The sequence below is a fragment of the Piliocolobus tephrosceles genome, chromosome 14 (assembly GCF_002776525.5).
Source record: "Piliocolobus tephrosceles isolate RC106 chromosome 14, ASM277652v3, whole genome shotgun sequence".
In the NCBI taxonomy this organism is placed as follows: domain Eukaryota; kingdom Metazoa; phylum Chordata; class Mammalia; order Primates; family Cercopithecidae; genus Piliocolobus; species Piliocolobus tephrosceles.
In genome coordinates this window covers 43,850,451-43,865,524 of record NC_045447.1, presented here as the reverse complement: position 1 = coordinate 43,865,524, position 15,074 = coordinate 43,850,451, and the positions used below count along the sequence as shown (strand labels likewise).

At 47.8% G+C, this 15,074-nt stretch overlaps 1 protein-coding gene across 5 annotated transcripts in view; it reads right to left on the bottom strand.

The window, feature by feature from the left end:
- The window catches only part of RNF38 (ring finger protein 38), a 141,746-nt gene extending 127,357 nt beyond the window's left edge, over positions 1-14,389 (bottom strand). For 4 of the 5 annotated variants that reach the window (XR_002729812.3, XM_023203176.2, XM_023203177.2 and 1 more), the window contains exon 1: positions 14,038-14,389. Coding sequence is in view for 3 of the 5 variants with exons in the window: in XM_023203176.2 (XP_023058944.1) it covers positions 14,038-14,290 (253 nt within the window). In the remaining 2 variants the exon portion in view is untranslated. The remainder of the gene's footprint in view (positions 1-14,037) is intronic. The other variant, XM_023203185.3, reaches the window with a different exon arrangement.
- Positions 14,390-15,074: the final 685 nt, after the last annotated feature.

Genomic DNA, 15,074 nt, shown 5'->3' with positions numbered 1-15,074 from the left:
TCACTTGAACCCAGGAGTCCAGCCTGGACAACATAGTGAGACCCCATTTTTAAAAATAAATAAATAGGCCGGGCGCGGTGGCTCAAGCCTGTAATCCCAGCACTTTGGGAGGCCGAGACGGGCGGATCACGAGGTCAGGAGATCGAGACCATCCTGGCTAACACGGTGAAACCCCGTCTCTACTAAAAATACAAAAACTAGCCGGGCGAGGTGGCGGGCGCCTGTAGTCCCAGCTACTCTGGAGGCTGAGGCAGGAGAATGGCGTGAACCCGGGAGGCGGAGTTTGCAGTGAGCTGAGATCCGGCCACTGCACTCCAGCCTGGGCGACAGAGCAAAACTCTGTCTCAAAAATAAATAAATAAATAAATAAATAAATAAATAAATAAATAGCCGGGCGCAGTGGCTCATGCCTGTAATCCCAACATTTTGGGAGGCCGAGGCAGGCGGATCACCTGAGGTCAGGAGTTCGAGGCCAGCCTGGCTAACATGGTGAAACCCCGTTTCTACTAAAAATACAAAAAATTAGCCAGGCATGGTTGTGTGCTCCTGTAATCCCAGCTACTTAGGAGGCTGAGACAGGAGAATCGCTTGAACCCAAGAGGCAGAGGTTGTGGTGGGCCGAGATTGCACCATTGCATACCAGCTTGGGCAACAAGAGCGAAACTCCAACTCAAAAAAGAAATTAAATAAATAAATAAGTAAGTAAGTGTACCACGCCGATGCAGGTACTCCTACTCCTGATGTGACCAAGTAATGAATGACTTAAAAACTCAGTTTTTAAAACCCTAGCATAGTAATTCAGAACTTACAGTTATTTCTCAGGAGAGACAAAGGCAAAACAAAAGACTGCAAATTCTCTTCATTGGCTAAAATAGTGACCGACTTCACTTATATTCAGTCTTTTGTTATCAAAACTAATTGCTGTGTTTTCGAAGGCTATCTGTAAAGTAAGATGCAGTAAAGCACGATGGCTAAAAATACAGATTCTGGAACTAGACCACCTGGGTTCATATCCCAGGTAACACTCTTAAGAGCTGTACCATCTCCAGCGAGTTGTTTAACCTCTGTGTGCTCCAATTTCATCTGTACAATAAGTATGATGAGTCCCTTAGGGGACTGCAGTGAGGATTAAATGAATTAATCCACATAAAATACTTACAACAGAGCCTTAAATAATAAGCACACAAAAAGTGACCACTATTATCTAGATATTTAAAAACAGGTAGAATTTAGAAAAGGAACTGAAGGGAAAAGAGGCATTACAGGCTGAAGTAACAAACAATCAAAGGAACAGAAGTAGAAAAATCACACACAGGTGGGCAAAAAGGTGTTGTTCTATTTCCCTGGAGAACAATATTTATGATGAAGAACAGTAAAGACTGGAATAACGAGGACCCAAGAATGCTGGCCCTCAATGCCAGACCAAAAAATATGGCTTTTACTTAGAAAGCAGCCACTTAAACATTTGATCTAATTAAATCAAGGTCAATTATCAAGGTTATCAAATCATATTATTAAGCCCGGTGGCTCACGCCTGTAATCCCAACACTTTGGGAGGTCGAGGTGAGCGGGCGGATCACCTGAGGTTGGGAGTTTGAAACCAGCCTGGTCAACATGGTGAAACCCCATGTCTACTAAAAATACAAAAATTAGCTGGGCATGGTTGCACGCACTTGTAGTCCGAGCTACCCACTTGGTAGGCTAAGGCAGGAGAATTGCTTGAACCCAAGAGGTGGAGGTTGCAGTGAGCAGAGAGAGCACCATTTCACTCCAGCCTGGGCAACAGAGTGAAACTCTGTCTCAAAAAAAAAAAAGTCATATCATTACTATTAATGCAATTGTGATGTTTTTGCAATCCCAAAAATGCATTTGTTCTGCTAACACTGTCATAATGTATCATTGAACTGCTGCATATCTAAATTATCTCTGAAATCCTCACTGTGCCTAGTACATAGTAAGCATTCAACAAATGTTTACCAAATTATTATTAATATTAGTAATTATTATTATCAATCATTATCTTTTTGTGTGTGTGTGAGACACAGTCTCCTTCTGTCACCTAGGCCGGAGTGGAGTGGCATCATCTTGGCTCACTGCAACCTCCATCTCCTGGGTTCAAGCAATTCTCCTGCCTCAGCCTCCCAAGGAGCTGGGATTATAGGCGCCCACCACCACACCTGGCTAAGTTTTTGTATTTTTAGTAGAGGCGGGTTTCCACCCTGTTGACCAGGCTGATCTCAAACTCCTGATCTCAGATGATCTGCCCGCGTTGGCCTCCCAAAGTGCTGGGATTACAGGCGTGAGCCACCAGGACCAGCCTCAAATCATTATTTTTTAGTGGCCAACAGAAAGCAGTGAAATAGAGACAGGGGTTAATCCACAAAAGAAGTATAAATTAGCCGGGTGCGGTGGCTCACACCTGTAATCCCAGCACTTTGGGAGGCTGAGGCGGGCAGATCACAAGGTCAGGAGTTCGAGACCAACCTGGCCGATATGGTGAAAGCCCGTCTCTGCTAAAAATACAAAAATTAGCCGGGCATGGTGGCAGGCACCTGTAGTCCCAGCTACTCTGGAGGCTGAGACAGGAGAACTGCTTTAACTCAGGAGGTGGAGGTTGCAGTGAGTCAAGATCACGCCACTGTACTCCAGCCTGGGCGACAGAGCAAGACTGTCTCAAAAAATAAATAAATAAAAGAAAAGAAAAAGGAAAAAAAGAGAAATGTAAATTACAAATATTATAAATAAGGCAAATAAAGTAACCTAGATAATAGTTTACAATTAAGCTAAAATAAGTCATTGCTATTCAACATACTTAACTAAAATACGTTTTTGTTTTGTTTTTGAGACTGAGTCTCGCTCAGCCACCCAGGTTAGAGTGCAGTGGCATGATCTCGGCTCACTGCACAGTCTCCTGGCTCCAAACGAGTCTCCCGTCTCCCCAGGAACTGGGATTACAGGCATCCGCCATCATGCCTGGCTAATTTTTGTATTTAGTAGCGACGGGGTTTCACCTTGGCCAGGCTGGTCTTGAACTCCTGACCTCAGGTGATCCACCCACCTTAGCCTCCCAAAGTGCTAGGATTATAGACATGAGCCACCCCACCCAGCCAAACCTTGTGTATTCTGAAGTCTATAAATTTAGCTGTCAAATTGGTAGAGCCTTTTCAAAGGATTGTTTGGGCAATATCTGCTTATGGGCAGTCTTTTGTGTTTTTTTTTTTTTTTTTTTTTGAGATGGAGTTTAGCTATTGTTGCGCAGGCTGGAGTGCAATGGCACTGTCTTGGCTCACTGTAACCTCTGCCTCCTGGGTTCAAGTGATTGTCCTGCCTCAGCCTCCCAAGTACCTGGGATTACTGGCGCCCACCACAGTGCCTGGCTAATTTTTTTTGTATCTTTTTTTTTTTTTTTGAGACGGAGTCTCGCTCTGTCACCCAGGCTGGAGTGCAGTGGCCGGATCTCAGCTCACTGCAAGCTCCGCCTGCCGGGTTTACGCCATTCTCCTGCCTCAGCCTCCCGAGTAGCTGGGACTACAGGCGCCCGCCACCTCGCCCGGCTAGTTTTTTGTATTTTTTTAGTAGAGACGGGGTTTCACCGTGTTAGCCAGGATGGTCTCGATCTCCTGACCTCATGATCCGCCCGTCTCGGCCTCCCAAAGTGCTGGGATTACAGGCTTGAGCCACCGCGCCCGGCCTTTTTTTGTATCTTTAGTAGAGACCGGATTTCACCACGTTGGCCAGGCTGGTGTCGAACTCCTGACCTCAGGTGATCCACCCACCCTGGCCTCCCAAAGTCCTGGGATTATAGGCATTTCCCAATCCAGGACAAAATTATGCTGTGGGGTAAGAATAAAGGTCTAACTCCTGACTTGACTCCAAGTAATTACAGGAAAGGACAGCTTACAGTAGCCATAGGTTTCCATGGAGTACATACTATCTACCTGTACACCATAGACGTCAATGCTAATTACAGCAACAAAAAGGGCCACATCCTGAGAATGGACTCCTGAAGTTTATAGTCCTAAAGTCTAAAGATCACCTTGCAATCAATTGTTTGGTGCATTTCTTACAAAATACAACAACAAAACAGGCTGGGCATGGTCATTCACGCCTATAATCCCAGCACTTAAAGAGACCAAAGTGGGAGGACCACTTGAGCCCAGGAGTTCCAGACCAGCCTAAGCAATATAGTGAAACCCCATCTCACAAAAAAATTTAAAAGGTTAGCACAGTTGTAACACCCATAGTCCCAGCTACTCAGGAGGCTGAGGTGAAAGGATTGCTTAAGCCTGGGAGATAGAAGCTGCAGTGAGCTATGATTACCACTGCCACTGCACTGCTGAGTGGGCAACAAAGCAAGACCTTGTCTCAAAAAACAAACAGAAAACAGCAGTTTAGTAACAAGTAATATAGTAATAATTAACATATTAAGAAAAAAGTTTTCAGTAAAAGATTGCCAATAAGACTTCTTAGAAGCACATCATTACACAGAATGGTTGACATAAGTGTTTATTACCGGGCATGGTGGCTCACGCCTGTAATCCCAGCACTTTGGGAGGCCAAGGCGGGTGGATCACGAGATCAGGAGTTCCAGACCAGCCTGGCCAATATGGTGAAACTCCGTCTTTACTTAAAAAAAAAGTACAAAAATCAGCCGGGCATGGTGGCACAGGCGTGTAGTCCCAGCTACTGGGAAGGCTGAGGCAGGAGAATCGCTTGAACTCAGGAGGCGGAAGTTGCAGTGAGCCAAGATCTTGCCACTGCACTCTAGCCTGGGGCAACAGAGTGAGACTTCGTCCCAAAAAAAAAAAAAAGTTTACTGGCCAGGCCCGGTGAGAAGGAGGTTGCCGTGAGCTAAGATCACACCACTGCACTCCAGCCTGGGCGACAAGAGCAAAACTTCATCTCAGAAAAAAGAAAAAAATGAGTTTATTAAGCACATCAGCCAGGCGCGGTGGCTCATGCCTATAATCCCAGCACTTTGGGAGGCCAAGGTGGGTGGATCACCTGGGTCAGGAGTTTGAGACCAGCCTGGTCAAAAGGATGAAACCCTGTCTCTACAAAAATACAAAAATTAGCTGGGAGTGGTGGTGCGCACCTGTAATCCCAGCTACTCAGGAGGCTGAGACAGGAGAATCGCTTGAACCTAGGAGGCGGAGATTGCAGTGAGCCAGGATTGCAGCACTGCACCCCAACCTGGGTGACAGAGCAAGATTCCATCTCAAAAAAAAAATAGAGTTTATTAAGCATACATCCCTAGATAAACTGATTTTTTCTGGTGGCAATAGGGAGAAATCACTTCCCAAAAATGTCAGTAAGTGCTTAATTAAAAAAAAAAAAAAAGATTGGCCAGGCATGGTGGCTCACACCTGTAATCCCAGCACTTTGGGAGGCTGAGGAGGGCGGATCACCTGAGGTCGGGAGTTCAAGACCAGCCTGACCAACATGGAGAAACCCCGTCTCTACTAAAAATACAAAATTAGCTGGGCGTGGTGGCGCATGCCTGTAATTCCAGCTACTCGGGAGGCTAAGGCAGAATGGCTTGAAAACCTGGAAGGCAGAGGTTGCGGTGTGCCGAGATGGCGCCATTGCACTCCAACCTGGGCAACAAGAGCGAAACTCTGTCTCAAAAAAAAAAAAAAGATTAGTGGGTGCATCCCTGGGAGAGTAAGAAAGTTATGTATTTGGTTTTTGTGGGCAATCAATCATTCTGCTAACACAAACATAAAGCAAAGTAGACCCAGATTTCTATATATCTTCCTCTAAAGTACTTTTAAGTTACAATTTCAGACTTAAAAAAAAAAGTTCCAAGCTCAGTCTTGTCCTTTTTTAAAGCTGCAAGTATTATAATTTAAAACTCTGAAATGTATTCACTTAAACACGTTCCTGTCACTAACAACAACACTATTATCCACTTTTAGTACTGTCTCCAGATGATTTTTAATCCCTGCCTGACTTCTCCCTACCAACAAGTACTTGGATACCATCTTTACCCTGCCTGCCCCTACTACTTGGTTGTGCCTAGGGAATTATAATTACAGTGATCCCGCCTTTAGAACATGCTCAGAGCACAAAGCTTCTTTGTATAATGGTGGAGGGAGGGTGCCCTCCAGGCTCCACAGAAAAAAGTGGGTGGTAGCAACAGAGGAAGAGGAACTGGAGCCACTATGGTGGCCCTCAGTTCTAGTTCAATATTGTTTGTGGGAATTTACTTGTAGTGACCAGCCAGGGTTCTGTTGAGCCTCTGCATCCCCTCACATATGGGGGTGAAGAGAGAAGCAGGGCCTATCCTGGCAGTTGGGCACAATCACCATGCCCAGACCAGGGAGCAGAAGGAAGCAAGAAAAGCAAGCAATAACTGTCTTGAATTGCACCCCTTTAGGCAGTTGGCAAGACCTTAAGTGAGGAAGTTTTGACAACGAAGGCTATCACCCTAATTAACCAGTGGCTAGTATTGGCATGACTGGCACTCGGTAGATGCTCAAATATGTATTGAGGTGGCAATAAAAATCTACATAGGAAAACAAATCTATAAAAGTTTTAACAAGATGGCATAAAAGCCAAATGAAAAATACTTTTTATTAATTATGAGTCCCAGCCAGGCACAGTGGCTCATTCCTGTAGTAACCCTAGCACTTAGGGAGGTCGAGGCAGGAGGATTACTTGAGCTCAGGAGTTCAAGAACACCCTGGGCAACATAGCAAGACCCCACCTCTTTAAGTATGAGTCCCAACTCTTCTCTATCTGTAAATGTGATTTTTTTTTTTTTTTTTTTTTTTTTGAGATGGAGTCTTGCTCTGTCACCCAGGCTGGAGTGCAGTAGAGCGATATCAGCTCACTGCAACCTACGCCTCCCAGGTTCAAGTGATTCTCCTGCCTCAGTCTCCTGAGTAGCTGGGACTGCAGGTGCACACCACCATGCCCAGGTATTTTTGTATTTTTAGTAGAGACAGGGTTTCACCATGTTGTTTCACCATGTTGCCCAGGCTGGTCTCAAATTCTTGAGCTCAAGTGATCCACCTGCCTCAGCCTCCCAAAGTGCTGGGATTACAGGCGTGAGCCACCGCACCCAGCCCCCATAAATGTGATTATTAAATAAACACCTGTTTTACTTTCAGCCTACTCCACTTCTGTTTAGTCTGAGGAACTGCTCACTTTTTAGTTCTCTGACAATAAAACAAATTTCAACAGAAGGTCAGCATGCAGCATCTGCAGCCACTAAAATCCAAGGTGCAGAAGCAGAATGGACAGGCAACTTTTCAACTCCAAGAACATCCCAAAAGCACTACAAATTGTCCTACTACCTAATTGCTTGCTATTCTTCTTTCCATGTATAGTTTTCTCTCTCTCTCTCTTTTTTTTTTTTTTGAGATGGCGTCTCACTCTGTTCCCCAGACTGGAGAGGGCAGTGGCACCATCTCGGCTCACTGCAACCTCCGCCTCCCAGGTTCAAGCAATTCTCCTGCCTCGGCCTCCCAAGTAGCTGAAATTATAGACACGCGCCACCACGTCCAGCTAATTTTTGTATTTTTAGTAGAGACAGGGTTTCACCATGTTGCCCAGGCTGGTCTCAAACTCGAGCTCAAGTTATCCACCCGCCTCGGCCTCCCAAAGTGTTGGGATTACAGGCGTGAGCCACAGCGCCCAGCCCCTTCCATGTATATAGTTGTTCCTCTTACTACTACTTCCCTACATTTCTCAACAAAGTCAAAGGATCAGTATATACACCAAAACTCACAATCTCTCACTCCCTTATCTCTATACATATTTTACCACAAAAGTAGAAAATGCACTGATAGCTTTTTTTTTTTTTTTTTTGAGACGGAGTCTTGCTTTGTCGCCCAGGCTGGAGTGCAGTGGCCGGATCTCAGCTCACTGCAAGCTCCGCCTCCGGGTTTACGCCATTCTCCAGCCTCAGCCTCCCGAGTAGCTGGGACTACAGGCGCCCGCCACCTTGCCCGGCTAGTGTTTTTTGTATTTTTTAGTGGCGACGGGGTTTCACCGGGTTAGCCAGGATGGTCTCGATCTCCTGACATCGTGATCCGCCCGTCTCGGCCTCCCAAAGTGCTGGGATTACAGGCTTGAGCCACCGCGCCCAGCCTTTTTTTTTTTTTTTTTTTTTTGGGACGCAGTCTTGCTCTCCAGGCTGGAGAGCAATGGCACAATCTCGGCTCATTGCAACCTCCGCCTCCCGGGTTCAAGGGATACTCCGGCTTCAGCCTCCCGAGTAGCTGGGATTACAAGTGTGTGCTGCCCAGCTAATTTTTGTATTTTTAGTAGAGGCGGGGTTTCACCATGTTGGCCAAGCTGGTCTCAAACTCCTGACCTCAGGTGATCCACCCTCCTCGACCTCCCAAAGTGCTGGGATTACAAGCGTGAGCCAACACACCCGGCCAGTGATAGCTTTCGAAAGCATGACTTAACTATTGATAAACCCTAATATACTCATCATTCTACTCTTCCACCTGTCCAACATCACTGCAATTAACTGTTCTAAGCAGTCCCAAGAACAGCGCTAATATCCATCTAAGTAGAACAGGAAAAAAACTGAAACCACTCTGGGTAAGGCCTGCAGGTAAGAATCGTTTATTTTCCTTCTGTGGGCACAAGACCACTTTTGTTAAACATCTTTAGTTTTTTAACATATAATTTCTTTTAAAAAGTTCCTCCAAGACAGCAGCAAAAGCAAATCGAAATTTCCTATCCACCACCCTCAATCATGTTTAAAAATAATAATAAAAAAGACAACAGAAACTACTTCAAATGTACCTTTCCCTAGAGCCCCCAGAACAGCATTCGTCCATGACAACTGTTCTGAAAAACACTCTCCATTATTTCCAAAAGCAGTAGGAAGTCCAGTCTTGTCCTTGGTTTGCACTCCCCACTCCTCTCTCTCCAAGAAAAAAAATGAAACAGCAGGAAGCGTAAACAACCGCTTAATGGAAAATACAAATGGGTAAATATTTTCAAAATTCGCTAAAAAGCCTCAGGTCTTCAGGAATGCTAGTGCAGGGGGAAATAGGAAGAGAAAAATAACTGCATTTACCCCTCCAAGTGAGCACTGTAAGAAGAGCAAATGTGGCACATAGCTACTACACTTTCTCTCCTCCATTTACCAGATACTTTTGTCTTTTTTTTTTGAGACAGAGTCTCACTCTGTTGCCCAGGCTGGAGTGCAGTGGCATGATCTCAGCTCACTGCAACCTCCACCTTCTGGGTTCAAGCAATTCTCCCGCCTCAGCTCCCAAAGTAGCTGGGATTACAGGCATGCGCCATCATGCCCAATTAATTTTTCTATTGTTAGTAGAGACGGGGTTTCACCATGTTGGCCAGGCTGGTCTTGAACTCCTGACCTCAGGTGATCCACCCACCTCGGCCTCCCAAAGTGCTGGCATTATAGGCATGAGCTACTGCGCCCGGCCAACAATGGTATTTTCTAAATAACTTATTCTGTATGTATTTCTCCAGCCTCATAACAAAGTTTACCATTTTAAGCTATGCTCTTTGGTTCAGCTGAGCATGGTGATAAATAGTGCCTTCCCATGAAAAGTTCACATGGAGAACTCTTGGAGCCCCTAGGGCAAGCACCAACTCAGACCTCATGGTAAAGCCCACAATGCATATGGATTAAACTGTTAGTTACAGCTGGACTAACAGTTCCAAAGCTGCAGAGCAGTGCTAGATCACAGATCACCTTTGTGTGGATTAGAAAAGGTACCCCTTCTCTGAGGCTACTCATCTTGGTAAGGGGAGTAGATTTCCACCCTCACTTGCCATCCGAAACAGGTATCTTTTTGCTGGGTGCAATCTCTATGGTCCTACACCGCAGCACTGTTAAGAAGTGTACCGGCCAGGCATGGTGGCTCACGCGTGTAATCCCAACACTTTGGGAGGCCGAGGCAGGCTGATCACTGAGGTCAGGAGTTTGAGACCAGTCTGGCCAACATGGTGAAACCCCGCCTCTACTAAAAATACAAAAATTATCCGGGCATGGTGGCAGATGCCTGTAATCCCAGCTACTTGGGAGGCTGAGGCAGGAGAATCGTTTGAACCTGGGAGGTGGAGGTTGCAGTGAGCCGAGATCACGTCATTGCTCTCCAGCCTGGGCAACAAGAGCAAAACTCTGCGTCAAAAAAAAAAACGAAAAAGTAAAAGAAAAGCATACCTGGGCAATGCTGCACCTCCAAAGTGGGTTTCCAGAAAGAGGAACCTTAATAAAGACAAACAGGCACTTCACAAATTTCACTACCAGAAAGCCTCAGATTTGTTAATATATTAATTCATTCATAAACACATCAGGACTATAGGAAAAAAGGTCTAGCAGAGAAGGAAAACTAGCACATTTGGGAGAAAGGACACTCTTCCATCTTGAGGGATGATCAGTTGTTTAGGAAACCTTAATCTTTGACCATAGGTTCAGACGGCTGAACCTCAAATGTTGGTCATAAGCTAAAACAATCACTAGCATCTGCAGAGGGATGGATCATCTTTATCTTAAAAAAGACATGATCACATGTTTACCTTTGGGGGTTTTACTTTCTCCAAATTTTCCTTCTCTGCTGGACCCTTTCTGCCCTTATCCTAACCTTAAAACCACATACAGTTGACACATGTACTTAAAATCTGTAAAATCTGATAAATAACCCTGGTAGGTAGTGGGCCCCTTAGCTAACTCCAATGAAAATCAGAGGAATGGACAACCTAGATTAAGAGAGGTATGGCATCCAACCCTATCATTCTTTTACGCTCCATAAAAGAGGTAAAGTATCACATGGGTCAAAATTCCATCCCAGTCATCCAGGAGTGGGAACAGAGGGGCAGCCTAAGGAAAAGATGAGGGCTAAGCTGGGGCAAAGCTAAGACAGTGGTTCTCAAACTTTAGTGGACATCAGAATCTATTGGGGAGTTTTCTCAGAATCAGATGTCTGGGTCCCTCCCTACACTTGATACATCAGAATGTCCTGGAGCACATCTATTTCAACAAAGCTCAAACTGCTGACGCAGGTTCACTAGAAAGTTTAGAAATAATGAGAAATCTACCACAACTATCGGCAGTTCCAAAATAAAAGTCATCCATTGCAAAATTAGGTTTAGCAGGTCAGAAAGGGGCGAAAACGGATCACCAGCCTGCATGTATAACAGGCTGCGCTGGGCTGGAGCCTGTAGGGAGAGGTCCATTATTATATAGAGACAAAAACAGTGTTCTATAAACAACATTTTTTGTGTGGAAACATTTCAAACATCTGAAAAATATTTAGAATATACTAAATATTTCTGTACCCTACACCCAACATTATCAAATCTTAATTTACAATTACCTGATTCAGATTTTTTTTAAAGTAATAGAACATTAAAGGTATAAATAAAGCCCTTTTGTGTACTCGTGTAATCGCATTCCTCATCTTCTCTTCCCAAAGACAATCATTACTCTTAATATGCGTATTTTAATACTATCACCACATATGGGCATAGCCACAAACAATATTATTTTGCATGTTTTCAGATTTTACACAAGTGAAAAGATTCTGTAAGAATTCTTCTGACTTGCTTTCCCGCTCCATATTATGTTTTTGAGATTCACCTATTTTAATGCATGTGGCTAGTTTATTTTTCACAGTGCTGTAATATTCAATTGTATGGGTCTATCTAAAAATGTATTGGCCGGGTGCGGTGGCTCACGCCTGTAATCCCAACACTTGGGGAGGCCGAGGCGGGCAGATCACGAGGTCAGGAAATCAAGACCATCCTGGGTAAAACGGTGAAACCCCGTCTCTACTAAAATTACAAAAAAAAAAATTAGCCGGGCATGGTGGAGGCACCTGTAGTCCCAGCTACTTGGGAGGCTGAGGCAGGAAAATGGTGTGAACCCAGGAGGTGGAGCTTGCAGTGAGCTGAGATTCACTCCAGCCTGGGTGAATAAATAAATAAATAAATAAAAATGTATGTATTATTCTGTTGGTGGATATTTAAGCTGGAATGAGCATTCTTGTATTTTTTTCATACTTATTTTCTTGGACAAGTGTGCAAGGATCTCTTAGGATATATACCCAGAAATGGACATTTTAGGTAACTGAATATGTCTGCCCACCTTCACACTAAACACTAAATACCACTACTCTCTAAGGTGGTTAGATCCATTTACATTTCCACTACAGTATATAAAAGTTTATTTATCCACAGCCTTAATAATACTCGGTTTATCATAGCATTACATTTTTGCCAACCTGATCAGTGTCAAATGGTATCTCACTGTTGTTTCAATTTGCATTTCCCTGATTATAAGTCTCTCAAGTACATTTTCTTGCTTTTAAGTATATATTTGCCAAATACGTGTTTCTTAGAGTTTTTTAGGAAAATCTAACCCATCTTGTCTGAATTGGGGCAGTCCTTCCCAAAGCACCCTGCCAAGAGCCACCACAGCAGGAAAGCTAAGGTGCAAGAGGGCAGCAAGAAAACAGCTGACTTAAACAAGAAATCATCTTGGACAAAGGGCTTTAATTAATGCATTTGCTAATTAGTCTTTCCCTTCCCTCTTTTGTCAAGCCTTACTTCCAAGACAATACTCCAGGCACTGGGGGTCTGCATCCTTAGAACAGGAGCGAGGATGAGGGGGAAGGAGGGGGGTGCTCAAGCTAGAACGTTTCTATAAAAGTATAGCTGTCCTTACTCAAAGAAAAGAAGTGACTGCAGACCAATTCATACTCAACCTTGTAAGCTACATCCACCTCCAACAGACTCCTTTCAAACTCATCACGTTTGGCACCTTCTTTGAAACATCCCAACCTTTTTCTCCAGCCTAGACACCGTCCCCCGCCCTTCAGCAACCCTTTCATCTCCCTTCCCCCACAATGACTGAATACCCTCTCCTTTTTCCCCATTCTATTTTCTAGCTCCATGGGACCCTCTTCCCTGCCTGTAACACGCTGCTCTCTCCCTTGCCTCTAGAACTGCAAGTCCTTTCCCCTTCCCCTTCCAAGAGACATCCGCAGTCAAAACAACCCACCTCATCATCCACCCCAAATAAAAACGGAAATCCCATGTATTACATGCCAGGCAGGCGGGTGACTCGGTCCCAATCCTCCCAGCTTCCTTCCCCCTTCACGCCTGGGATAGCTGTTCTTTCTCTGGGAGTTCTCCAAGTGTGGTAGGTCCAAACCACCTGGAAAAAACTCACATGGCCTTCTGTGCCGTAAATGTCTTTACCAGGGCCATGTATGCATTTCTGGTTTCGACATGAACGAAATTCGGGCCATTTACTGAAAAAAGACACCTTACGGGCGCCTCCACAAAAGCGGGCAGGCCTCCCTCCCAGTGATTCCAGCTGAATTGGTTTCGTCCGTGCAGTGGTGGGGAAGGTGGCCTGGCAGAGACCAAACGGTCCCCACGATAAGAAGTTTCCGAAGCTCTGCCCCACTCACTCAAGAAAGCCCTCTCCCCGAGAGCATTCCCCGCACAGAAGTCTCTCCCGCTGCGGCTCCCCAGTGCACCACCAAGCTCCCAAGTCGGCCCCCTGCTCTTCTGTCCCACCCTGCAAGAGATCGTTACTCCCAAGCCTGCCCAAAAAGGGCTGGGTGGGTGTGCCAGGGTCCAGGGCCTCACCCCCTCCCCCCAGATCAATCTCCCTCGGCTCCCGGGGGCCGGGAGATCGGCCTCCTCCCAGCCCCCTCTGCTCGCGGCCCGCGCCGGCCCAGGGTGGCCCTGGGTCCCAGCCAAGACACTGCTCTCACTGGCTATGTGACCTTGGGTAAGTCACTTCCCCCTCTAAGCCTCGGTTTCCTCCTCCGCCGAGCAGAGACCTAGAGAGGTCTTGCCCTGCACACCCCGGGGGAGGAAGCTACCCACCGGGTGGGAAAACGCTTTGTGAGACGCTCGGCGCGGCTGAGGCGCAGGGCTCGCAGAGGCTCCGGGGCCGGACAAAGCTGACCCGGACAACGCTCCTCCCCATCGGCGGGGCCGGGTAGCTGGACCACACGCCTCCGGCCCCCACCCGCGGGACCGACCCACGCCCCTCCCCGCCTGGCCCGCTCCGGGACCCCGTACCTGCTCCCGGCGCTCGGCCGCAGGCGCCTCCACCCTGGGCGCCCGCCCGGAGAGGCCCGTGGCCCGGAGGGCTGAGGCGGTCCGTGGCGGCGGGCTCCGGCCGGGGCGGCGGCGGTGGGGGGCGCGGGCGGCGCGGGGGCCCGAGCTCGGCGGGGCCCGGCCTGGGAGACGACGACTGAGGTTGAAAGTGCGCGGCGGCGGCGGCTGCTGAGGCGGCGGCAGCAGCGACCGCGGCGGCGGCGCTTCCGCTCATGGCGGGGCCGCGAGCAGCGGCTCCGGCTGCGACTCGACTCCGGCGCGGCGGACGCTGGCTGGGCCCCGGCCGGCAGCAGCGGTGGCGGCGACGGAGGCGGCTCCCGAAGGGGGAGGAGGCGGAGCCGGGAAGCGGCGGCGGCGGCGGAGGGGGCGGGGACGTGGAGGGGGCGGGGACTCCGAGGCGCCGCCACCAATGGGCGCGGGGCTCCTCAGCCGCGGCTCCGGGGGCGGGCGGGCGCCGCCGAGGGGTATCCTCAATCTCCGCCGCTCCCTGAGGCGGGGAGGCAGAGCGCGGGCCACCAGCCGGGAGATCCCTGCTCCAGGGGTTGCCCCGCCCCCGGCCCGCCCCTGGGGCGCGGCCGCGGGCCTCTGGGGCCAGGCCTCGCGCGACTCAAGCTGGGGCTGGGCTTGGGCTCCGCTGCGCAGGGGTTCGCGCCCGCGAGGGGGCCGGAACTCGGCCCAGATAGCTGCTGCTCGCAGCCCGCCCGCCAGACTCCCTCCTCCGCTTCCCCGCACTGGAGCCGAAGCCTCCTCTCCCCTCCTCTCCCTCTCTTGGCTGTTTCCTCAAAGTTTTTCCCTTTCAGACACTTAGGAAAGAAACTCTCCCTTCTGTTCTTAGGCTGTGTTTCAGTGATAAATTAGTCCCCGCGGACCCAGAGAGAACAGCAGAGGCAGAAACGAAAGAGATGGAGACAAGCTGCTGTCCCTGAGTCCCCGAGACCATCTTAATTGCTGAGCAGAAGCCAGCCAGGCTCAGCCCTGGCCCCTTGCCCCTTTCTCTG